We start from the raw sequence: 25,865 nt of genomic DNA, 5'->3' as shown, positions 1-25,865 counted from the left end.
TGCTCCATGTGAGACTCTCAAGCCTCTAGCACAGAATTTTTTCTACTTTAGTCATTGTGATAGCACTAGAGGCATGCGCTAGCCATGGAGTGAGGATCCCCCGCAGTGCTCTGGGTTTGTGGCACAGAGGGCACGTGCCGGCATCAAAGCGACACTGTTCCAGGCTTCATCCCTAGCAGTGTCCTTGTAGAGCTGCCCCTGTTCTTTAGTGATAGACTGTCAGCAGAGCTGCTGTAATCCTTGTGGCCCCTTGGAGGTTAGCAGTAGTTAGACCATCGTGTGATGCACATGTGCAGCTGGCAGGAGCCTTAGAAGAATCAGCTCAAGGCCAGGACTGGTTAAATAAACCAGATCCCTCCGACACCCCCGCTTGTCAATTGGCAGGGCTGGTACTTATGATGGCTCTGAAGCGCTGGGCTGGTTAGCAGTTAATGCCCTGGACGGGATCTGGGCTGTGGTCCTTTGTCCTGTACCCATTGTGCTCTGGACTGAGTGGGAAGGTGAAGATGTTACTTCTGTGTCCTGCTCTGTGACCCGCCAGGTGTGGGCTGTGCGTGGAGCCGGTGTTCCTCCAGTGGTTCTGGAGGGACACCGAGTCTGCTCTGGGATGGGTGATTCTGCTCAGGTTGCTCGGGCTAGGCCCAGGGGTCCTGCTGGTCCTTTGGCTCCCGTTCCTCAGGCTGCTGCAGTCCTCCAGCGAGTCTCTGTGGGAACGCTCCCAGGAGGCCCGGTGCCAGAGGTGGCCTGGCAGTGATCCAGACCACCTCGGCCGCCTGCACTGGCACCTCAGGATGCAGATGAAGGCTCTCTTAAACTCCTTGCTGGAGCAGGGGTAAATGATGGGGTTCAGGCAGCTGTTGAAGTATCCCAGCCAGAATATGACCTTGAATAATATTTCTGGTGGCTTCGGCAACGAGGGTATTGACCCCAGTGGCAGAATTATGAAGAAAGATAGCCAGCACATGATGAACATTCCGACCACAATTACCAGAGTCTTGGCTGCCTTCTTCTCCCTGGAGAATTTGAGAAGCCTGAGTGACAGCGAGCTGCACGGACTGTGGCCCTTGGACCTGCTGCTGAACGAGTCGCTGCCCTGCAGGTTCCTGTGGTGGATATGCAAGGTCAGCTCCATGGAGTCCAAGCACTCCTTCATCACCTCTGCCTCAAGGTTCTTGGTGGTCCTCTGGGCCACAATGTAGACCCTGCAGTACATGACCAGGAGGACGCTCAGTGGGATGTAGAAGGAGCACAGTCAGGATATGACCGCATAGGAGGGTTCCTGAGTGATGCAGCACACCTTGTCATCTGGCGGGGCCTGCTCCTTCCATCCCAGCGGAGGTCCTATGGAGATGATGATGGATAGGATCCAAACGCCCAGCAAGGCCAGGATGGCCTTCTTCTTCGTCATCAAGTCCGGGTACTGCAGAGAGTAGCGCACTCCAATGTATCGATCGATGGAAATGACGCACAGGCTCAGGATGGAGGCCGTGCAGCGTAGGACATCGACTGCCGCCCAGATGTTGCAAAACACCCACCCCAGCACCCAGTAGCCGATGACATCCAATGCTGCAGAAAAGGGTAGGACCGTGAAACTCAGCAGCAGGTCAGCAATGGCCAGGTTGACGATGAAGTAGTTGGCGTTCGAAGGTGTCTGTGGCAGACGACGGACAGGATGACCACGATGTTGACTACAATGGCAAAGACGATGAAAGCTCCCAAGATGAGGCCCACCGTGGTGGCCCTAGCGAGATCCAGCACGGGCAAGGTCTGGTTGTCGGCCGAAGGGAGCGAGTTGTTCCTAATGGCACCGCTATAGGGGAGCTCCCAGCCCCCGTGATCGACCAGTTCTCACCAGGTGAGGGATACATTTTACAAAGAGTCGCCCATAGCAAGCTCATTTTTTTGAAAAGGAGCCAGTGTAAAAGGTCCCGCAAGTATTAGTTGTTCTCGCCATGTTCGTGTACAGACCGCAGTCATTTAATGCAGAGTTCATTGCGTGCCAGCTATCTCCATATAGAAAGTTTTCATTCAGAAGCAGGGAAATCATCTACAGCCAACGAAAAGAGAGGCTCTAAACTAGCCCGCATAGAGAGCTGGATTATCTTGTCCGGTTCCAATCCAGGATCTGAGCAGGATCGTCACGTGCCACGCGTTGGTAAGTGATGCTCTGGACGCACGCAGCTTCACTTGCACACTTCCTTCCCACGCACATCACCACTACTCACAGGAGCGCGACTGCAGCCTGCGCCCGCACTGCGCTGTTTGTTTCACTCCATGCAGACAACTGATTTCAACGTGGCTATGGTCCATTTCATTTGAGGTCAGAGGTCAGAGAAGTGAAAGGCTGGAGGACGCATGGAGCCTTAGCATGGGTGGTTTCTGACCCTTGCCAGAGCAGTGCCTGCCCCCTATCCCTTGTGCGACCAGCAGGACAGTCTGTACTGTTGGGACACGCGGCTCCCTCTGCGTCTCTTGGAGTTTGGAGAGAGCTGCAAGAGCAAAATGTATTAAGTTTGACAAACCATTGTCACACAAAACTACAGTACTATTTATACTAAAAATAATAATAAACATCACAGTGTGTTCCTAGGTCAGCATTTTATGTCTTGTTTAAAACAAAAGCCGGTCTTTATTGTATAATTAGTGGTACGTTTTGACTACAGTCAGACAACTATTTGTAGACCAATCATTCCCTCAATTTACCCTGAGCACTACTGGATGGGAGGTTGTTGCATTGAAGGCCTTAAAAATATGTACGAGGAGCCAGAAATTGCAGTTGTAAACAACAAAAAAGTTGAGAAACCCAGCTATGGGTTTGCTTCCCTACCTAGTAAGTACAGATAAGTGGTTATGTTAGATGGCCAATTGGACCTGCAGTGTATCTGAAGATTAGTCATTTGTGATCAGCCTGAATGCTGAACACTGTCCACTTTTCACCCACCATGCCAACTGTACAAAAGCACAGAAGAGCCATGAAAAACAGGACATATGACTGTCCAAAGGCCACAGAAATCACCCATCCTTTCTCCTGAGTGCCAGCATACTGGGAAGACAGCCATATCAGACAGTGAGTAATTTTAGTGAGTTTTGCTCTAATGGGTTCCTCTAGTAGGACTGTTTTTTGTTCATAAACCACATGCTTCTAAATTGTTTAAAATGTGTAGAATGTGGTTATTTTTTATATTTAACACATTTATAGCCAAATGGATTGATGGATCATTATATGTCCAACGCCTATTGGAAGGCAAAAAGGTGTACCGCATAGCAGCAGAAGTTCCAATTAAAAGTATCATCTACAATAGCTTAAAACCTATTATGAAAATGCCTATTCTGAAAATGCCAGGATCTGCTGAATTCTCGGCTGACCTTGCTTTCACCAGTTCTGCTAAGTTAGTTCTTGAAAGCTTTAACCTCATAATTGGTGAGAATCCGTGGTTCGCCTGCGCTTGACTGGTGGGCTTAGAAACCTATTGAGGCCTATCAGATCCAACCTTATCCCAGGCTACCAGATACACTTTCATCAGAGGCCCTAGACCTGTGCTTCCTAGAGACTTAAAGTTTTACTCCTATTTAAGCCCATAGTTTTGCCGCATGAATACTTTTCTGGATTCACATGCTGCGCATTATTCCGCCACCTAGTGGTTGAGTCTGGAATGGTCTTGTTTTCTTCCTTTTCTTTTTCTTTTTTTTTTTTTCCCTCTTTTGGGCATCGTCCACCACCATTTGGTGTGTGGTCCCGTTCCCTGCATGACTTCAGACGGCGCCTCGGAAGTTCCTGCGCGTAGTAGCCATATTTAGATTCTTTTTCTGCCTTTGGGGTCTGGAAGCTAAAGGTGGAGCTTTGAATTTTCTTGAGACAAAGGCGAAAAAATCAAAGAGGAATCAAGGTTTATTTTCTAGAAGATATTGCTGAACGAGGGAAGTGAACATCGACCAAGAGGAGAGAGCAATCCCTGACAGGGGACGCAGACTGAATCTGCAGGTGGCAGAAGAATGAAGCAAGGTAGGGGTCATGGAAAATACCCCATTTAAATTCTACCCAAGCTGCCACCGCAAATTTGCCCAACGGGACCTGCAGAAAATCTGCAACCTCTGACTACCAAGAGACCACAGAGACGAGGCCTGCACCACTTTTGTACCTAAAACTCTTAGGGCACATCGAAGGCAGAGAGAGGAACACCACGCAGCGATGCAGGGCAATAAACATCAGGAGTCACTGAGGGAACTGGGCCTATCCAGTGACTAAGAAGAGCAGGCTGGAGGCGCAGAGTCGACACACGGGGTTGGACATCAAACCCGTTGAAGGGGACACTGAGGAAAAACACCGTCAAAGAACTCGTCAAAGGACGTCGAAAGAAAGGCCGAAAAGGTAAAGAGACGATAGAAATCCTCGGAGGAGAAAATCCCCAAAAGGAAGTACCACAGGCCAGCCTCAACAACCAAAAAATCGATGATTGAAGGCCAGCCACGAACAGGAGAGCCCCGCAGAACCCAAACTAGGGATACTAAAGAAGGCAGAGTGCCGAAACAGGCAAAATCCTCCACGGGGAAAGAAACCATAAAGCCATTAGAGGAAGAACACGCCAAAGCAATGCCAAAAAAGCGACCATCGACGATACAAGATGTCGAAAAGGCATTGGTGGTGGAGAAGAAAAGATGTCGACCAGAGGCCCAAATGGCGGCGCTCCGGCAGCGAAAAAAGGAGCTTGACGACTCACTGAAACAATTCTGAATTTCACCAAAACCCTCGACAACCAAAGACCTCACGAAGAAGAGACAGAAGAGAAGTTGTACGACCCTGAAGGGGACGAAGCAACGGAGTTTCGAGGATGACTGGAATTACCTTGAGACATAGAGCCCAGAAGAGGAGGTCAACAACTACCCCTCGAAGCTTTTGCCCCCTGACAACACAGCATGCTACAACAGCCCAGTGAAGTGGGCATCAGACACATATGAAGTACCTTTAAAAGAAGAGCAGGGAGGCTGCTGCTACTTACTGGAAACACTCATGCCATCAAGCAAGGGAAACCTTTATCTCCTCATGTTATACAGCATTTTGGACCAGGGCAAGGAGGCCTTCAAGGAACCTGATGCATCTAAGGGTGTGACATCAAAGGTGGTGAAAAAATACAAACCCTCCTCAAAGGACCCCATATACATCCAACGGAACACAGTGGCGGACTCTGTCATCATCACAACGGAAAGGAGAAGCAATGTACACACCTTCACAGGCCCCGCTCCTGCAAGGGAAAGCAAAAGGCTGGACATGGTGGGGAGAAAGATAGAGAGGGAAGCAGCAACGCAATGGCGTATAGCGTACTCAAATGCCCTTCTAAATAGATATGGCCACCCGTAGTGGGACGAAATCGAGGAGCTAATGAAAAAGCTCCGGGAAAGGGACAAGAAAAGGGCAAAGGCAATCATCCAGGAATGCAAAACCACCACCAGCTGTTTTGCTTCAATAATGACCGAGCTGAAACACTCTGGAATGCACTTCTTAGTACAAAGGAGACATTAATTATTTCACGTTGCAAGGTATATAAAAGGGGATTAGCATTCTGAAAGTGCACGTTTAAAAATGGTCACAGCAATGAAATGAAAACATGTACAAATGATTCTCCACCGTAATATACACAGCAAATATATGTCTATATTATAATTCAGAGCAAATAATGAATTAAAAAATATGCATCACAATGAGGCAAGGGCACAACTGCTTCATCTCCCTCCTATTCAGCATCAGACCGCCAGATCCAAGAATCGATCGAGGAGAGAAAGAGATCAATTATCCTCACAGGAAGGATGACACACTCCAGCGTCCTGGATATGCCTGACATCTACAAACACTCTGTCTCCGGTCCGTCTGGTTTCGGCCTCTTATACTTTGAAAAAACAAGAGAGGAAAATTCTAGAACCTCCCTCTCACTGCAGAAGTTTATTGGGGATTCATCTGAGATGTGCACTGCCGATTATAGGCAGTACAGAGGAGTGATGATGTGGCCCACTGTATCGAAGGCGATAATTCAAGGAGAATTGGCATGCTGAGTGACCTATACTATGATGTCTCTAAAACGTTGTTCCAGACATTGAGTTGCACTATTTTTATTGTGTATTGAGCCTCATTGTTTTATATGTAGGATATGATTGTTTTCTTTAGGGGCTTAAAGTTGGCCTGTGGCTACTTTAGCAGGATTATGTAGAGCTATAGGAGCACTGAATTGAAGCGCAAGTAGAAAGACAACGATTTACTCGTGTTACTGTCAGTTTAGATGGGACAAGTGGCCACTGTCCCTCCTGTATTCTGTTGCACTTCATGTGACTTTCTCTACCTTAATTGTTCCGCCTTACATTGGGAAGGTTAGGCAATTTGGTCCATGCCTTTTTGCTTCACCGTGACTGGGAGAGGTTTTATTATATGTCTAGGCACTTTTACTGTGCCCTTTCAGCCAGAATGCCAAAGTTCATGTGGCCTCAGGCTATATGCGGATCTCAGTCCTGAGGAAGACCCTTTTGATGTTGTAGAAAAAGCTCAACAATAACTGGTCTGAACTTCGATGATGCATATATGTTATGACCCACTTTTACTCTGAACACGGCAAAGAGCACTCATGGTTGATATAATGGCCGGTGTTGAACAGAAGTTGAAGAATCAAGAAGCGCCTCATATTGATTCAATTGTTTTATGTGTTTTTGTTGTGTTTTTTAAAGTCACTTGATCATTTGCATCTTCACATTTTTATGTCACTTTTGAAGACACACTTGCTGAAATTATTTTTCTGTAACTCTTGTTATATGAATGACCATATACAAAGGTGATCAGACTCTTGTGTGTTGGGAATCATTTATTGAAATGTCTGAGGTATATAGACAAAGTGCATACTATTTCTTTTCCATGATGGAATCCATTGTATATTCATAGGAGCTATGGGTGCAAGCAGTAGTTAGGGAGTAATGGATGAAGTGTTCCTCTTTTGAGGAGCAGAGGGATCAAGTAGTGTTTAGTGCCCTTAATATTGTAGCTGTTTCACCAGAGTTGTTTACAAAACCTGTTATTGGGGGTCTGAGTTTTTTTGTTAGTATGGTTTACCCATTCGGATTTTGTTAGCTAGCAAAGGGTGGGGGTATTTATTTTTCTTTGATGTAATTGGTGGTGGTAATGGTTAGGAGGGGTTGGGTTGGTCAGGTATCAGGCTGTCATATGTTTCTATGCTATTTCAATGAAGAAGGTAGCATGTGTGTTGAATATGGTTTTGGGTTTGAGTGGTTTCTGATCTGGTGCTTTGCCAGCTTATAACTGAAGAGCTCTCGAGTAATTTATGGCCTATTTGCTTCTCCATCATATTTTTATTTTGTATCAGTTGTCGTGCTGTTAAGAAGACTAATATGCCTAATGCCTATTGTTTGTATTGTCGATTGTAGGCTACAACAGGCTTTCTTTACGTTGTTCAGTGGATTGTGTTTTGCATGTCTGCCCTTCCTTTTATGGATTGTGACACATTTGTACTGCCCAAGTCACTGCTGCAGACTGTGTCTAACCACAACTTAGCTGCCTGTACACAGGATTATATGTCCCAATATTGATATCAATAATATCGACATTCACATAAATCATCTACAATATTGACTACCAACATACCGTCAAGCTAAGTGCACATAAGGAAACATAGAATGGCTCTTCTTAACTTCTATTTACCTTGAAGGTATAGTGGTAGTCAATATTGTGGAGTTGATAAAAGTGCAGGTACACATTAAAGCTCTTATGTTGTACAACACATTTGTTAACAGCTATTTTAAATTTCACATCCATCAATAAGAAACAAATGGCATTGAACATTAAAACACTAAACAAGAAAACTTGACTCTTCTAGATCCACAGTATCTCAAAGTCTATAGAACCAACATAGTATCTTGAGTCAAAATGTAGCCTTAGTCATTTTACTAAAGGAATTAAATACTTTGCCTCCTAAACATACCATGCATTGCTTTCGGTCAGAAAGACTCAACAGTTTACTGCATCAGTACCCCAAGGCACAGAGGCCCAAGACTACATAAATGGGGGAAGAGCCGTGAGGTAGCATAATGTGGTCAAAAAATATTAACTCAACCAAGTCCACGCCGCCGTTCAGCGTGAAGTTTTCTGGGTGTCGGGCAACACGCCCATGCAAAATGATGCACAATGAATAGCAAAACAAAATGATACCATATTGGGAAAATGATAACATATTGAAAACCATTTGAAAATTCAGCTTGGTACAACACCCTATTACATGTTCAGACGTATGTGGGTGCTCAAACCCTGCAAACACCTCACACTTCATTTGCACAACTTCAGACTCTCTTTCTAGAAATTGCTTGAACTGTTCTCTAAAGGCATCCTGAAGAATTGCTGAACAGGCCTGCAGTGCAGAAAGTCAAATAATGTAACACTGATTGCCTATAATCTGGTTTTGGGGCGTTGGTGCGGCATGCAAGCCATGAAGTCAGGCTGTGCTTGAGAGCCTGTCTCTCCTCCCACTGAGTGCCCCCCACAAGGAGACCTCACAGACTTACAAACACGTCTAAGATGTACAGAAGCATCAGTCCTCAACTGGCTGCCTTCTGGCTAGGCATTAAGGGGATCCTTTTAATAGACATCTATTCTGCATGATAAATACCACACTATAGTCAGTAGGGATGCTTCGTCTCACCCGTCATCCTCCTCCAACATTGTCACGGTGAGTTTATCGATATCCTGATGTACTCCTAAATGTATTTACTTAAGTTGTTTGCAGACCCAGCCTCTGTATCTGTGGTAACACCCCGACTGATAAATATTTCTGCTAGTGCCTAAACAATTCTGAAATATATCTCGGAGAGTCATTTTGATATTTTGTGCCTTTTTCTTTGCGGCAAAAGGATAATTACAAGCTACCTCTGTTTCTTATAAAGTGTGTTTTTTCCTTCAAGGCAGTCTTGTTCACTATAATAATTTAAGTTGTGGCTTTCACAAAATGATATTTTATTCCTTGAATCTATCAGTTTATGAATTGTAGAACAAACCTTGGCATGTCAAGACGTAAGGGTTTTTACAGTGAAAGTACCTTCCTAATACGTTTATAAGTACACAGTTTGTAACAATGCAATGAAAGCATCTCCCCGATCCAAGAAGATCATTTTGTACTCGTAACATACCGTAATTATTATAGTCTGTATTTTATATTTTTATTTGTATGGTAAGATTCTAAAAATCCATTAGTACACACATTTTTTAAAATTTAACTGAAAGTTCTTCTGCATAAAACGGGGCTATTAGGGATAAAGGAAATACAGCTTTATTCACTGAAGAGTATTGCTTGTTTGATACATTTTCATCTGCCCTGAGTTACCAAAAGCTTCATAGGGCAGAAACGTGCATATTTTCTATTTTCAACAACGCATAGTTGACACTCAAAGTCATTATACAATAATGTAATGTGCCATTCAATAAGTGTTGTGTTATTTTCTTCATTCAATGTCATTTTAGTCAGTATTAGCTAAGTGCATATGTTTAGGCACATGTTTATTAAGGTGTATGTTTGTTAATGTCATCTCAACACCCTTATATACTGGATTAATTTATACTTATGTGAAGTAGGTTTTCTGAACTGTGACTGGTCCCAAAGTCCTCAGTGACTCAGTTTGCCCAGTCCTCTACCAGTATCTTCATTGGGCTTTAAGTCAGCCTTAAGTGTTCGGACTTTGAAAACTATAGGGGACGACTCTAGGATCTTAAGGGGTGGGGTAATATCCAAAATGCCTGTTCCTTGCCCAGACAAAGGCAGAAAGAGATAAAGCACTACAACAAAATGTGTTACATAAGTGGGTTTTCCTGGTGGTTCTTGGATTGTCCAACTGTGACACTTATTTTGGACTGAAAAGTCTGATCCTGAAAGAGTTAAGAATGAATGCTTACTTGCACTCATGGATCCTGGCTAACTGTATTAAGTGATGCTGGTTCCCACCTGTAAAGCTATGAAATAGATAATCATAGTGGAGAGAAGGAGTCAGGATTGCCATGAACTCTGGTGAGGAGGAAGACGACAGGGCAGATAGGGTGTTGGGAACGCAATGAGCCGCAATGAAGTGGTGATGAGGAACGTGGTACCAGAGGATGTGCAGAGGCCACGGTGAGTGTTGGTGCAGAGCAGGAGTGGATAGAGAAAGTGGCCGGACCACCATGATCTAATAGTGGAGCGGTAACAAGGACGGAGGATGGATGCAGGAAAGGAGCTAGGGTCTAACAAGATATCAGGATCCCCCAGCCATTCTGAGGTCAGGCGATCATCATCATGAGTGGTCTGATAAAGTTGTGGTTTGTGGGGAACTCTTGTTACCACATCCACTGGCATTATGAGTTTTGTGGCAAAAACTGCACCCCTGCAACTTTCTCCAAATAAATTCCGGCATGTCATTCTTGCCAGAAGGTACTGGGGAAAATGCCTGCTAAATAATAAGACATGCAGAATTTGGTGTGGCAAGTACCAAAATCCACAACGTATGCCCCCTTCTTCTGGGCAAAACTCAAAATAAGCTATAACTGTTGCACTTGATAAATTCCAAATACATGGGTTTGGGATTTTATTTTGTGTGATAAATATAGGACCACAATGAGAGCCAAAAAAAAAAATCATTCTGCCTTCTTGAGGTTCGACTCACCCTCCTGGCAGAATCTTCAACAAGCATTAGTTATTCCAATATGTCTGTCTTTAAAGGAATGTCTTATGGTAATGTTAAGCCTTACAGGTAAATAGCATGGGAATGGATATGTATTTGTGTGGACGTAAAGAATTACAGAAGTATATGCTCGTGTAGGTTAAAAGGGCAGGTCAGAGTTGCACTGTCAAGTAAGACGTAAACATCCATGTAGGTTAATGATTGCCCTCCTCCTGGCTGTGCTGCTGCCAGAGAAAAACAGCACAAATTATCTAGTTATCTAAGACACTTCAATAGCATTACAATGTCATGCATGTGGCCCTGAACAGAACAACATCATCACAGCTGTGTGGGGGCAATCATTTTTTTGTGGAAGCACAAAACTTATGCCCAATTAAAACGTGTACTTTTGTCTCCAAATATGTGGGTGGAGCCAAATCCCCCCTCCTGGTGTTTTTCACTTAATTGTCTGGCGACAGGTGTGCTGTCAAGCCATATCATAATAAAATATTATTTGGAAAAAAGGATTGCTTTTCGTGTCCAATGCATGTATGAAACAAAGAGCATAATGTGTGATTCTTAAGTGAACTTTTCAGATGTAAGAAAGCTTAATGTGTAATCCTTAGGTGAACTTTTCAGATGTAGATACTCCTTCACGTACTACAATGAACCGCTTTCTGTGAGATGGACTGAAATACCCAAAGGCTTGTAACATGACCGTGAGAGAGAAATTATTTTCTGGGCTGATCCAAATGACAGTGTTACTAAGCAATGAATTAATGGAGCAGAAAAGTCAGCTGCTTGGTGGAGACATGGACCCTGCCTGGAGTGGCAAACTGTATTGTTGTCGGAATCCTTATAGCTGATTTTTTGGTCATAGACAAACACAAATAATGTGTGCGCGCCATGACATAGTCCTGTCCCATGGATTGCGGTCTTTAGGACTAGGTGGGACACCAACTACCTTCATAGTGTTGGTAGGCTACTGCCTTCACCAAGAGTTAAACAGCACAAGTGTGGTGGTGGCAGCATACCATGTAATGATCAGTAGTGGTGAACAGGATAATTTTTCCCTGTGTCACTGGAGTGAGGCCTGCAGGCTCACTCCCCTTCCTCCGCTGTGACTTTTAACTCACCCAGGGTCTACATCAGTGTAATGTGGAAATGCATGTGTGTTGAAAACATATGCTGAATGCATGTGCGTGCACTAGACATACAATACACAAATGGTGGAATGTGGTACAATGTGCATATGGTAATTGAGGGTGTGCTGATTGTGTGCGTTTAAGTTGATACTCTTGGACAGTACAGAGGGACTGTAGTACCAAACAGTGCGCGCAGACTGAGTGTGTGCTGCACGTGAGTTTGCTGGTGGTAGCATAATGCATGAGGATAGCAGTGCTGGACAATGAAGGTACTGTGGATGTATACTGAGTGCAGTAGTTCCTGCACTGATTCATTATATGGAGGACATTGGGTTCCGTTTTGGGAAGCCCAGGCCTGCCTGGTGAAAACATGAGGAATCCCCTCCACCCCCCACATACAGAGTTTGTGTATTGTGCATTCCTCTAAGCTGGGTGGGATAAGCACTGGAGGATGGGCTCCTTGATGCAGAAAAGATCACAAGATTGGTGGGCCAGGACACACAGGGCGGTGGGACCCACAATTAACCTTTTGATGCAAAAATCACTGGGGCAGAAAAGGTGTGGACTCTCCTAACTCCCATGAATTTTGTTGTGCTTTAATCAGCTTTGTAGCCCTCCCTGCTGAGACAGACATTCTTCAGGAGGAAGAGGAAAGGTAAAAGATGTCCAATTCAAAGAAGCAGAACCCCAACATTAAATGTCAAAGACTCGGACACTAAATTACATTTTGTGTCTGGAAAAGGACTATAAGTAGGGGAGTTTGAGACCCCAAACATTGTTATCTGCCAAGCAGCCAAATTGACTGTGTGAGGAGGGGGTGCTCTGCAAGACTTCTTCCTGTGACCAGAACTAGGGGGCCTAGCCTGCTAATCTCGCTGCTGGATGAGGGGACATCACCCAGGAAAACCAAGACCACCTGCCCTGGAACCTGAAGCACCATTGTCTGCCTGCTTGCCAAGACCGGTGTACCCATGGGGGAGAGGGGCACATTAAAGTAAGCAAGAACCAGGGGGTAGCCCAGATAATGAGCGGCCTCCTGAATAAGGTGTGAGGAACTGTTCCACTCAAAGCGAGCCATTGCTTGTGGGCATTGTGGGGAAATCTACCCCATATGCCAGGAGGGGCTGCTGTAAATTGTGACAAAGAGCAGAGGAAGAACCTTGTTCTCGCATCAGTCGGGCTGTCACCCATATGCAGAGGATTAAATTGGCGATCCTGTCTGCCAGGAGAGGTTGCCTTGGAAATTTTGCAAAGAGGTAGGGATAATCATGCAGCGATTGGGCCACTGCCTTAGTGCTGTATGGTTCCCACGACCTCTGATGCCAGGAGTGGCTGCGGAGGAGGCCAACTTGAAGCTAGCGTGACCAGACTGGTGGAGTCCATTGGAACAACCCTGTATACCAAGAGAGGCACCTCACGACGCTGAGAGTCAGGTGCAGAAGGGTGTGCTTGACCCTGCTGAGCAGGATCCATAACTTGGTGGGCATAAGGATATCCGGAGTAAAAGGCCTCAACCACCTTGGTTGGGCCCACTAACCCCTACTTACCCCATGACCCTCTTAACAGGATTCTGACGGGTCCCCCTCAAATAAGACAGTGATTGAAGATGACTTACCAAAACCCACTCTGTACATTGGTCAAAATAGGTCCCTTTGGCAGCTGCACCATCACGCCAGAACTAATAAAGTTGGTTGCAGCCATGAAAATGAAATAATCTTGAATGTATTCATTACATAGTAGTGAAACATTTTAGTTAGCTTATTTTATTAATGGATTTTAATTTTTACATTTACGTTTCATTTTATTTGATTCAGGATGAGAAGAAGGTTTTAAAAGAGGAAGAAGAGAAGGACCAGGCCTTGTTGGATAAAGCCTCGCTCGACATCCCCCTTCTACAAGAATCTGAAGAGGATCGACAGCTGGCAGCTCTTCTCAAGTACCGCAGCCTGGACTGTATGTATGGTGTTACTATTGTAGTCATTGGGGTGAAGGATAGAGGTCTGTCCCCGCTCAGAACCCAGAGATATATTCAGTATCGTTTATAATTTTAAACATCTGACGAGGTTTATGATTACATGTAGTCTAGTCATCATCCTTCCGTGTAAAATTTTTTTATATGTCGTGAAATCACTCATGGAAAGGCCATGACTGGGGGTGGAGATGGAATCAAGTGGCTACAGCTGCTGACTTTGGAACTGGAGAATTAGCTTTCAATACAGACCATGGCTCAGCATCCTGTGAATCTGGCCAAATAACCGAATCTCCCCGTGCCTAGAAATTTATGAAGTCTCGTTCTCTTGTGAAGTGAAGGAAAAAAAAGTGGATACCACATTTATCGACTCCGATAAAGTGAACATTTAAAAAAAGTAAGAATGTAATGTACTGTGGTGTTTGCTTAGACGATATCAGTGTTTGCCATCTCACAGTAGGTTTTATCACTAAGAAGGTTACCTACTCCAGTCTCTCATTACCTCTCAATCACTTTCATAACTAGCTATTTTGGCACATCAGATACTAGTGGTGGCCACTCTTTCTGCAAAGCAAGTAAGTTTTCATCTATTTCAGTGCCTCTCTAGTGTTTGATGGTCCAGTTGATCATCATGTATGTGCCTAGATTGTCACATGGTTTCATCCATTACCTGGTGAAGTTCGCACTTTGAGGTAATGGTCCAATAGAATTAACCATTACTACTTGTTTACTTTTCCCTACCTGCATTTCGTTGTTGGCTTTTCTGGTTGTGGAGAAAACGTCTCTCCCACTGTAAATTTGGGGTACGCCCTCTGGATTTGAATTCAGATAAGGTTCATTTTAGTAACCTTAATACTAAGAACCCTTAGGCTGATAGAAAAAAAACACGTATGAGTAAGGTATGTAGTGCTCTTACACGCCTTTGTGAATCAACCTCCAAATATCGAACTCCCTATTTACAAACGTGCAAAGAAAGCACATTCTTTATATTTGTACTAATTGAGTATGGGTATTCCATTTTACTCCCCGGTTAGTTCTTTAGTGTAAGTTCTCAAAGACATGTAAGAATACATAACATAGCTCCTGGAGTGCAACTTTATGTATCCCAAAGTGCCTTTGTGACTAGGCTTGGTAGTCTCCCTCTACCCAGAAGATGTATTTCAACGTTCTAATCAATAAGCTGCAAAAAGGGGGAGCTAAAGCAGTAGCATCTGCAAACCAACTGCCCTTCTGCAGAGCTCGAATTTATGGGAAACCCGTTGTATCAAGACTTGAGCTGGAAGCCTCTGCCAGGGTGTTTTGGTACTGGCCTTTCCTGAGTATTGGTGAGCATGGTGTACGATGGCAGCGCGGTAGGCCTGACAAAGGACTGCCGGTGGTGCCATGGCATTGGGGGCACAGCCCTAGGGCCTGCAAGTGGTGTTCCAGGTGATCCCTGTGGATGAGTTCAGAGCATGTTTGGGACCGAGTACAGGGCACAAGATGGAGAAGCAGAGGCAGCAGCACCCGTCAGTCTCTTGTGCCACACAAGCACATAACTTCACTTGTATCTTGGCATTGCCTCAGTCACCTGAGTCCACTGCACCTGTATCCAGCCCGTAATGGATGAGGTAAAAGTAGATTATAAGGAGAGCCCCTTGTGCATGTTATATGTCAGCTTCAGTCCCTGGTGCACTTGTCTTCTCACTGGTGTGGGGAGTATGGGGCTCCTTGTGCCAGTGTCCACGTCCCAGTTGATGATGTGTTGCCTGGGATGGATACAAGAGCAGGGCCCTCCTTGCACACTGGACTGAGGGATTTCAGATGGAGGGCGTCGTGGGTTCATTATGGATGATGCTGCTCCTTTCCTTTTGTTAATTTTAAATGAACATTACTTCAAAATTCTTCAGACTTGGAGATCGCCATTCTAACAGCTGCTTTCTATAGACTATCTAACCACTGGCAAGCCAAAATAGATCACCACAGATAAACACCTTCATTAATAGATTCATGCGGTCTTTAAAAAAAATCCCATTACAAGCTGGTTTAACACCGTATCATATACTTAACTATGCAGAAGCAGCATTAGAAGTAACGGGGTCTGGTGCTTTTGAGATAAGTAGCAGGTTCTAGATGTCACACTGCCCAAAGCAGAGTCCTTCTTCGGTCCATAACATCATGTGAGGCAGCTTGGAAGTCGCACACAAAGCTGATGCTCCATGCTACCAGCTCCATATTGATAAAAGCTAATGCTCAATGCTACCAGCTCTGGATAGGTGAGAGCCGATGCTCATGCTGGCAGCTCCAGTTAGATAATATCTGATGCTCCATGCTACCGGCTCGCGATATTAGAGCAATCGCTCAATGCTACCAGCTCCGGAAAGACAAGAGCCAATGCTCCAGGCTACCACCTCAGGGGATAAGAGCTAATGCGCTATGCTACCAGCTCTGGATAGAAGAGCCGATACTAATGCTAGCAGCTCCAGTTAGATAATGTCTGATGCTCCCTGCAACCGGCTCGCTATATTAGAGCCATAGCTCCATGCTACCAGCTCTGGATAGACAAGAGCCAATGCTCCTTACTACCACCTTCGGGTGGATAAGAGCCGATGCTCTATACTACCACCTTCGGATGGATAACAGCCGATGCTCATGCTAGCAGCTCCAGTTAGATAATATCTAATGTTCCATGCTACAGGCTTTCGATTTTAGAGCCACAGCTCCATGCTACCAGCCCCAGATAGACAAGAGCCAATGCTCCTTGCTACCACCTTCGGATGGATAAGAGCTGATGCTTTATACTACCAGCTCCAGATAGGTGCGAGAGCCCGTGCTCATGCTAGCAGCTCCAGTTAGATACTAGCCGATGCTCCATGCTACCGGCTCACGATATTAGAACTGTATCTCCATGCTACCGTCTCGCGATAGGTAAAAGCTGATTTACCAACTGCATATACATAGGAGCTGATTCCACAGCTCCTATGTATACCAGGTCCATATAGATAACAGCCGATGCTCATGCTAGCAGCTCTCCAATATTCCATGCTTCCTGCTCCAGATAGATAACATCTGATGTTCCATACTGCCGGCTCGAGATATGAAAGCAGACGTTCCATGCTACCAGCTCCAGATAATAGCCGATGCTCATGCTAGCAGCTCCAGATCGATGAGCCGATACTCCATGCTACCAGCGCCGTGTAGATGAGAGCTGATGCCCCATGCTCCCAGCTCTGTACAGATGAGAGCTGATGCCCCATGCTACCAGCTCTGTACAGATGAGAGCTGATGTTCTTTGCTACCATCTACGCAGTGGTCTCCAAACTTTTTAATGCCACGCCCCCCCCAGTTGAAAAATAAAAATCATTGGGCCCCCCTCAGATTTTTTCACAATTGTTCTATAAAAATGGCAATGTTTAAGTAAGTCTAAACCTATTTAACCATTGCAGTTAAGTACTGTTAACTTTTTAAAAATGCCGTTACAAGCTTCTGCTTAAAACAAACGCATGCTCCATACTTCCAGCTCCAGATAGGTGAGAGCTGATGCTCCATGCTACTAGCTGCAGATAAATGAGAGCCGATGCTCCATGCTACTAGCTGCAGATAAATGAGCCGATGCTCCATGCTACCAGCTCCAGATATGTGAGAGCCGATGCTCCATGCTACCAGCTCCAGTTAGATGAGGGCCGATGCTCATGCTACCAGCTCCAATAAGTTGACAGCCGATGCTCCGTGCTGCCAGCGCCAGATAGATCAAAGAGCCAGACAGTCCCCACAAATCATGCAGCCAACCTGTCTTCTTGAAGGGGTGCACTCTTGTGAATCCGAAGTGCCACCCACCCTCATCTGTCACTGAAGGAACTGGGACCGCTTTGGCCCTTTCCCCAGGTACTGAGTTTAGATGAATGCAAACACTGTGTCTCCTGCAAGAGTGCTGTTCATTAGGAATATTTAACTAGTATGGACCTAGCCTTGGGGACAGCGTAGCACTGTCCGTGGAGCGCAGATTAATGTACCTGGTGATGAATGCTTACATGTTGGATGAAGGTTTGTTTTTCCTTTGGAGTGGGTAAACGTAGTCCTGAATGTTAGTACTATGGACGTTCAATGTGAAAGAAAACTGCAGCGCCGAGGGTGACTTGGCTGCACAGGGTACATTCGCTCATTTCTGTTGATGGATAATAGACTACACCTGTAGTGTGGATTGCAGCGAACATAGCGCCACTCTGCAGCAAGATTAATCTTCGAGATCAAAAGCGCATATCTTTAAAGAAAAGCCACCGGAAGTTGCGCTTTTCGGAGATCGAAGCCACAACGTCACTGTACACACACTCGGTATTGCCTGAAAGATGATACTAGCCAGGATGCCCATTGTTGCAGGAAGCATGGATGGACCTGTGATCCATATTGCGTTTCAACTCACACGTATCTTCAAAACATCAATGCTGTGAAAGTAGCTGGTGAGTGCATTAAACGCTATGTTTGCAACTTAGTATGTTAAGCATGAGTGTTGCAACAGAGCCTGTAAGACAGACTTGGAAATCCAACCAGCCGCTCACAACACACTTTCTCAACTAAAAGTCTGAAGAGTGAGTCCCTTGGGTTCATGTTGATGTCCTCAGGTCAGTGAATAGCCTCTCGGACTACCAGTGATTTCGAAACACTTTGCCATCTGGTGGTTCAATTCGGAATCGTTGCAGACTAATGTAATGTATGCGAGTCTTTGTCGGATGCCACGATGCTCGATGCTAAACTATTGTTTAAAAGTGGGTAGTTTATTTGAATGAAGCATAGCAAGTAGTTACTAAACTACAGGTTGTCTTGTGGGCAGATGTGATTTTGAAGTTATGCTACCACTAACCACCTGTAAGTTAAACACGAGCCTTCTGAAAAAACGAATGCAAATTACTGTTGATTGGAGACTAGAGTCTTGGGAATGGATGACGTCTTGCTACTGCCCTCTGTTTGGTTCTGAGGCTTTACTCGCTGTCTTGCAAGAAGACTTTTGAGTAAAAGGACAAGGTGGAGTGTGTTTGCACCTTCCTCCAAACCAGCTCTTGCGGACTTGTATGTCACCTGCTCCTATGGAATATGCCTTTCCAACCCAACGCACTGGTGCCACTAGACAACTCAGTTATGGCGGTAAGGTATTCGTGAGTTCACCAAAGATCTGATGGCCTAAGGGCCAAGATGCCCTCCCGAGGCAGCATCCCTCTTCACTGGTGTCCCTTCCTTCCTGTAAGGAGTCTTGTGTGCCACCTCTCATAACTACCTTCAGCTGTAACTCCGGAATATGATGCATGGAGCCGGTCAGTAACCCCTCCACGTCTTTAGATGTAGTCGCTTCAAACCACGGGTGCAGGTGACCAGTGGCCATGCATGATCTTCAGCTGTAGTCCCTTTAAACCATGGGTGAGTGGGGAGTAACTCCTGTCCCTCAGTACATGGATTAATTACACCACGGATGGGAGTGAGCATCAACCGCTCCTATCATTAGCCGCAGTCCTTGTATACCATGGTCGGGGGGTAACCAGTAAATCTCCTCCCAATTTTTAGTTTCACTGCTGATTAGTGACTTCAGAGATGGCTCCTCATCCTCTCAGGTAGGGTCACTCTTTGCTGCCCAAGGCCATAAAATGTAATATTGCACTTGTGTCACTAATAGAAGGGCTGTCTCCCTTTCTTTAATATTATATCAACTGCAATTTCAGAATATAAAAAGCACAGACTCTGAACCGGTGTGTTTTTATAATTAGACTTTCAGTAATAGACCTGCACCTGGCGGAGGCAATCTAAAATGTTCTGTCGAACCTTGTATGTGCAGCCTGGGCCAAGGCAAACATCTAGCTTTGTGATTCTAGTAAATATTAATTCGGAATACAGAATTCCATGCATTGCACGGAGTCATAAATAAATTAATTTCCAGTTCCATGTAACCCTACCATGACTGGGGCCCCCTTCGCTCAGAAGCCAACTGTTTTACATTCCATAAAGGTTTGAAGACCTGGCTCTTTTGTTAGATCAAATGGTTGTCATCTCATAGCGCTGCAACACCCTTTTGGGTAAGTGTTCAAACTTTTGAAAGTAGCCTTTCATTCATTCGTCGCTTACAGCGCTCTGCGGATTATCCCATTATTACAGACGTATAGTCATGGAAACTAATATCTTGCGCAAGGTTATATGCATGTGTAATTAAAACTATAAATATACAGGATATCACCAAGACTAATACTAATAATTTATTGATAAAATGTGATGCAAATGAGAGGATTCTCTATTATGTTAGGGTACAGACCTGCAAGATGCTTCAATAATCTAGACTTGTATCCGGGACAGGAAAGAGTGTATTAGCAAAATCGAGGTAGGAATCTGTATAGAATAGGAAGAGCGAATAAGTTAAACAGGAAAGTGTGCAGTTGGATGAAGAGGGAAAATAAGGAACGAGTCCTAGGCGAGTAAGCGAAGGAGAAGATGGCACAAGAGCTATAGAATAGAAGTGAAGATGCCAAGTAGCGATCAAAAGGTCATTCAGAAAGAAGTAGATTGAAAATGTTCCTAAGGCCTGTGTAGGAGCTCGTGGTCCACAGAACAGGGGAAGTCAGTTTAAATTTTCGTAGCATTAACCGAGAATGATTGATCCACTGTGCGTGTTTTTGTCAAAAGCTGGTGTTTCTAACTCAAGTGATTCAGTGCTTCATCAAGAAGGTGACATGTTAAGGGATGCAGAAGCTAACCAACGCGTGAAATGGGGATTTTCCACCCAGTGCGCAAGTACCATTGTAGTCCTGCTGACATATGGAAGGGTGTGGGTTTGAATAGAGCGGAATATGGGCGTCTTTGCCTCATCAAGCCTGGAAAGGAAAAGATCAAGAAAACAGTATCTGGATTATCTAAGGTGCACAACAGCCAGGTCATACACAGTATGTGGGACATGTTAATCTATTTTCTTTATCTTCTTCTCATTGGATCAATTTTTACCAGACTATCTTCCCCAAAAGGTTGCAGTGAGTTTTTCTCAAGTGACTCCTCAGGTTTCTGGATTCTAACTAGGTCAGATGTTCATTGCTGACCATTCAAGATTCATGGCAAAGTTACAGTCTTCTACGTGTTGCACAAGCTAGACCTTTCTCCTCATACCAAGATTCTAAACCGTCTGCTGGAATTGAGGAAACAGTCAACCGCCTCACATTGGATGGTTTAGGAAGACTGACTCCTCATGTAGTAGTTGCAAGGCAGGTCTAACTGTCAGAAACTTGCCCAGAGCTGCGTGATGAGGCAGTCATTTCATTGGTCTGACTTTTTCTTCTAGGTAGAGTTGATGGTTCTGGTGGGGGGCGCAGGGCAGTTAGAAGGAAGCCTGTGTTATGGGGTGAGGGCCATGCGAATCTAGGAGGTTATGGAACTAGTGCACTGTTAGAAGTTCTGGTCCATTTTCCTGTAGTACCAGACCTGGGCGACATTTTAGTTACACTGACATAATTTGTGTACTTTTGGGCATTTTGGGTCACGCTTATGTTATAATTTACAAAGTTGCACCATGTCGCCTTATTACTTTCACAGCAAAGTTCTAGCGTAGGAACACCAGAATACGATTGGCTGTTGTATTTCTCACTATTTTATTTATTTATTTTTTTGTAGAGCAAAATAAGTCCTTGCAATAAAAATTGACGCACGGTATGCATTTGGTGCGAAAATATAACAATGAATGACAGACTTGGTTTGTGTAATTGTGCATATTTTTGCATAATTTTCCCAGCATTTTGAGCAATTATGCAAAAGCAAATTGTGTGTCTTGGACCTGGCCTTTTTGACAGGGTCATCCCCAAACTTTTTGCCTCCTTCCTCCTGCTGTTGTTGGCTTTTGAACTCTGGGCACTTTACCACTGCTAACCAGTGCTAAAGTGCATATGCTCTCTGTGTAAGTTGTACTGTTGATTGGTTTATCCATGATTGGCTATTTGATTTATTTGTAAGACCCTAGTAGAGTGCACTATATGTGCCTAGGGCCTGTAGATTAAAGGCTACTAGTGGGCCTGCAGCACTGGTTGTGCCACCCACCTAAGTAGCCCCTTAACCTTGTCTCAGGCCTGCCATTGCAAGGCCTGTGTGTGCAGTTTCACTGCCACTTCGACTTTGCATTTAAAAGTACTTTCCAAGCCTAAAACTCCCCTTTTACTACATATGTCACCCCTAATGTGTGCCCTAGGTAACCCCTAGAGCAGGGTGCTGTGTGGGTAAAAGGCAGGACATGTACATGTGTAGTTTATATGTCCTGGTAGTGTAAAACTCCTAAATTTGTTTTTACAATATTGTGAGGCCTACTCCCTTCATAGGCTAACATTGGGGCTGCCCTCATACATTGTTGAAGTGGCAGCTGCTGATCTGAAAAGGAGTAGGATGCTCATATTTAGTATGGCCAGAATAGTAATACAAAATCCTGCTGACTGGTGAAGTTGGATTTAATATTACTATTTTAGAAATGCCACTTTTAGAAAGTGAGCATTTCTCTGCACTTAAATCTTTCTGTGCCTTACAATCCACGTCTGGCTAGGTTTTAGTTGACAGCTCCTTGCGCATTCACTCAGACACACCCCAAACACAGGTTACTCAGCCTCACTTGCATACATCTGAATTTTGAATGGGTCTTCCTGGGCTGGGAGGGTGGAGGGCCTGCCCTCACACAAAGGACTGCCACACCTCCTACTGGGACCCTGGCAGACCTGATTGAACTGAAAGGGGACCTGGTGCACTTCTTAACCACTCTTTGAAGTCACCCCCACTTCAAAGGCACAGTTTAGTATAAAACAGGGCCTCTGCCCTACCACCTCAGACACTTGCTGGAGAAGAAACCTGAACCTGCATCCTGCCAAGAAGAACTGCCTGGCTGCTCAAAGGACTCACCTGACTGCCTTCTACAAAGGACTGCTACATTGCTGTTGGCCTGCTGCCTTGCTGAACTCTTGTCTGGCTGCAAAAGTGCTCTCCAAGGGCTTGGAAAGAGCTTGCCTCCTGTTCCCTGAAGTCTCAGGACCAAAAAGACTTCTCTTTTTCAACTGGACTCCGTGCGCGCCTAAAAGTTCGACGCACAGCTTGCTCCGCGGTGAGAAATTCAACGCACGCCGATCCGCAAAGACGCTGCTCGACGCCACGCCTGCGGTGCGACCGGAACTTCGACGCACGGCCCCGCCTGGACAACGCCGCCTGACTTCACTTCACTTTAAACCTTGAATTGGATTACTCATCTCGAAACCCCTTCTATTCTTTCAATGAACTTTACTGAACAGTAGGCAATTGGATGGCTTCAAATTATTGTTACTAGAAGTGGGACCTTACCATATTACCTGCAAGTATACTTCTAAAATAGGGGATTAGGGTCCATGTCTGCCTGCTGAACGAATTGGCATTTTATACAGGAAGTTTTTTATTTGGACCCTCTCTTATGTAGCACCAGGCAATCAACAACTTAAGGTACCCTGGGTGCAGTGCTGTGGTAATCAAGCCCTTACTTAAAATGCTTTTGAATTATGCATTTTTGAGTTTTACTTTCTCTTCGTTTGTCATGTTCAGGCCAGTATAGCACCTGAATCAATCAATCAATTAATTTGTTGAGCGTGCTACTCACCCGGAAGTGTCTCAAGGCGCTGGGGAGTGGGGGTCGGGTAGGGGGTGCTACTGCTCGAAGAGCCAGGTCTTGAGGCACTTCCTGAAGGTCAGGGTGTCCTGGGTCTTACGTAGGTTGGCGGGGGAGGGAGTTCCAGGTTTTGGCGGCGAGGTGGGAGAAGGATCTGCCATCGGTTGTGGTACGGTGAATGCGAGGGACTGTTGCGAGGTGAGGTTGGCGGAGCGGAGCTGGTGTGTCGGGTTGTGGAAGTTAAGTTGATCGATGAGGTAGGCCGGTCCGGTGTCATGGAGAGCTATGTGAGCGTGGATTAGGATTTTAAAGACTATCCTTTTGTTGACGGGTAACCAGTGGAGGGCTCTGAGGTGGGCAGAGATGTGTTAGTGGCGAGGGAGGTTGAGGATGAGACGTGCTGAGGCATTCTGGATGCGCTGGACTTTTTTCTGGAGCTTTGCCGTTGTTCCCGTGTAGAGGGCATTGCCGTAGTCCAGTCTGCTGCTAACGAGGGCGTGGGGTGACCGTTCTTCTGGTTTCTATGGGAATCCACCTGAAGGTCTTGCAGAGCATTCAAAGGGTGTTGAAGCATGAGGACGAGATGGCGTTGACTTGAATCTGAACTGCATGCAGCCTCTCTTAGTTTTTAATGAGGCTTTACAGACCAGAATGTCGTAGTCCATGTGCACCATAACACAGGCCTCTTGAAGCCTCAATTGTGGTTAGCTTGTAGGGATAGTAAGGTGTGTATGAACATGTATGGTTTAACATTTCTGTCCTGTACCATTGCATTTATGGGGAAAATACATGTTTTGCTCAAATATTAGTTCAAAAACTTGACTTTCTGTGTTAGTGTGTAAATTGTCAACAGGCAAATGTAGCAGAAAATGGCTATAAATGAACTCCACCCAAAGTACATTTGGTGCTTTAAAATGTTATGACAGTACTCCAATCTAACAAGTATATTTGATGTTCTAAAATGATATATGCAATATGCCACGCACCGGAGTACATTAGGTGCGTTAAAGCGATATGGCGATATTCCTAATACAGAAGTGCATTCAGTCCTAGTTGGCACTTTAATATACTGAATGATGATCACACTCACACATGCAGCTTTAGTGCTGTAAAGTAACAAGGTGGCATGCCGTATACACGCAGAAGACGTTGTGACATCGGAACAGAACTGTGGTAAATATGTCCAGGCTACCTCTGATGTCAGAATTAGGCTATAAAGTAATTATAGCAGCAAATATTACATATAGATTAGTGCTCGTCCAGATATAATGTGTGTTTAGGAGGTTGATCTGGATTATGAATGTGAACATTTTGTTCTTACCGTTTCAGCTTACGAGGACAAACAGAAGCAGAAAAGGACTGCAATATCCAGCCGGTCTTGGTTCGCCTCCGCACAGGGCCCTGTTACCACCACCAGCAGCAGCTCCAAGGTGAGTGATACCCTGAAGAAGCTGGGACTTGGAGGAAAGGTGACGCCAAAGCCGCCCTCCGTTGATGGCCATGGATTAATAGCAGACAGTTTGGGCATCGTGAGACGGAAATCCAAGGAGGGCTTGGAGTGTCACAAGAACTCCACCATACCTTGTGAGGACAGCTTGGAAAAGGAACAGAATGTGCCTCGGGTCACGGAGCAGGCTGATGATTCTGTCCACGATGGCACATCTTCTTTGTCTTCATTAGATCATCAAGATCTCGAAAAGCTGAAGAACAGCGAGAGGAGTGACTCTTGCCCACCAACAACCCCGCCTGCTGCTTTGTCTTTAGCTAACCTGGGATCTTCCTTGGTTGCAGACTATTCAGACTCTAGCTCAGAGTCGGAGGCTCCCTAACTCCCCACCCAAGAAAACTCCCTCCGTCTCTTCTGATGCTCATGCACTACTGCCTCGTGAGGCACCGGAGGACACTGAAGGGCACATGACCTAAAGAGATCTAATGGGGGCTTTGCTGCTGTTTTATTTATGCCCCTCGAGGTACTTGCACTAAGAAGTTTGAGGTAGTTTACCTACCATTAAATACTTGCCATCTTTATTTGATGTTTCTGGTCACGTTCATTGTTCAGCATATAAAAGTGCATGAAGAGACATGTTTGAATGTAAGTAAGAGGGGGCCATGTATTGACTTTGGAAATTATCAAAGGTATAATGTCTTGAGAAAATTCTGGGGAATGAGCTTGAGGGACCCCCTGACCATTCATCTTTAAATAGTTCTAAGAGACACTGGCATTTAGAACCCTTTACACATCCTCTTCGTCCTAGTTTTATAAAATCTCCAAACACGATAACCATTTTAATGTTGTTTTATTACTGTAGCAAAAGGCACTTAAGTACAGTTTCATTGTGGCTGCTTGAAGTATGAGTAGATTTGTCTTTTTCTGATTTTTGTTTTTTTATTGCAGTCTTCTAAATTATATCGAGCATTTTTATATTTGCTTGATGACGCATTCCTTTCTCCTTTTGCACAAAGTGGAATCTTT

At 45.0% G+C, this 25,865-nt stretch overlaps 2 protein-coding genes across 3 annotated transcripts in view; one reads left to right on the top strand and one right to left on the bottom strand.

Moving 5' to 3' along the window:
- Positions 1–25,425, top strand: part of YJU2B (YJU2 splicing factor homolog B) — a 91,578-nt gene extending 66,153 nt beyond the window's left edge. For both annotated transcript variants that reach the window (XM_069237312.1, XM_069237313.1), the window contains exons 9-10: positions 13,631–13,769; positions 24,722–25,425. In XM_069237312.1, coding sequence (XP_069093413.1) covers positions 13,631–13,769; positions 24,722–25,221 — 639 coding nt within the window. In that variant the 3' untranslated portion in view covers positions 25,222–25,425. The remainder of the gene's footprint in view (positions 1–13,630; positions 13,770–24,721) is intronic.
- Positions 78–7,807, bottom strand: LOC138302212 (alpha-1B adrenergic receptor-like). Its single transcript, XM_069242545.1, is given in 4 exon segments — positions 78–1,641; positions 1,644–1,847; positions 3,565–3,850; positions 7,694–7,807. Coding segments are annotated over 4 exon segments (1,824 nt in total). The 3' UTR covers positions 78–421.
- Positions 25,426–25,865: the final 440 nt, after the last annotated feature.

The sequence above is a fragment of the Pleurodeles waltl genome, chromosome 6 (genome assembly GCF_031143425.1).
Source record: "Pleurodeles waltl isolate 20211129_DDA chromosome 6, aPleWal1.hap1.20221129, whole genome shotgun sequence".
In the NCBI taxonomy this organism is placed as follows: Eukaryota; Metazoa; Chordata; class Amphibia; order Caudata; family Salamandridae; genus Pleurodeles; species Pleurodeles waltl.
Note: the sequence above shows the minus strand (reverse complement) of the source record. Positions and strands in the feature narration are given on the sequence as shown.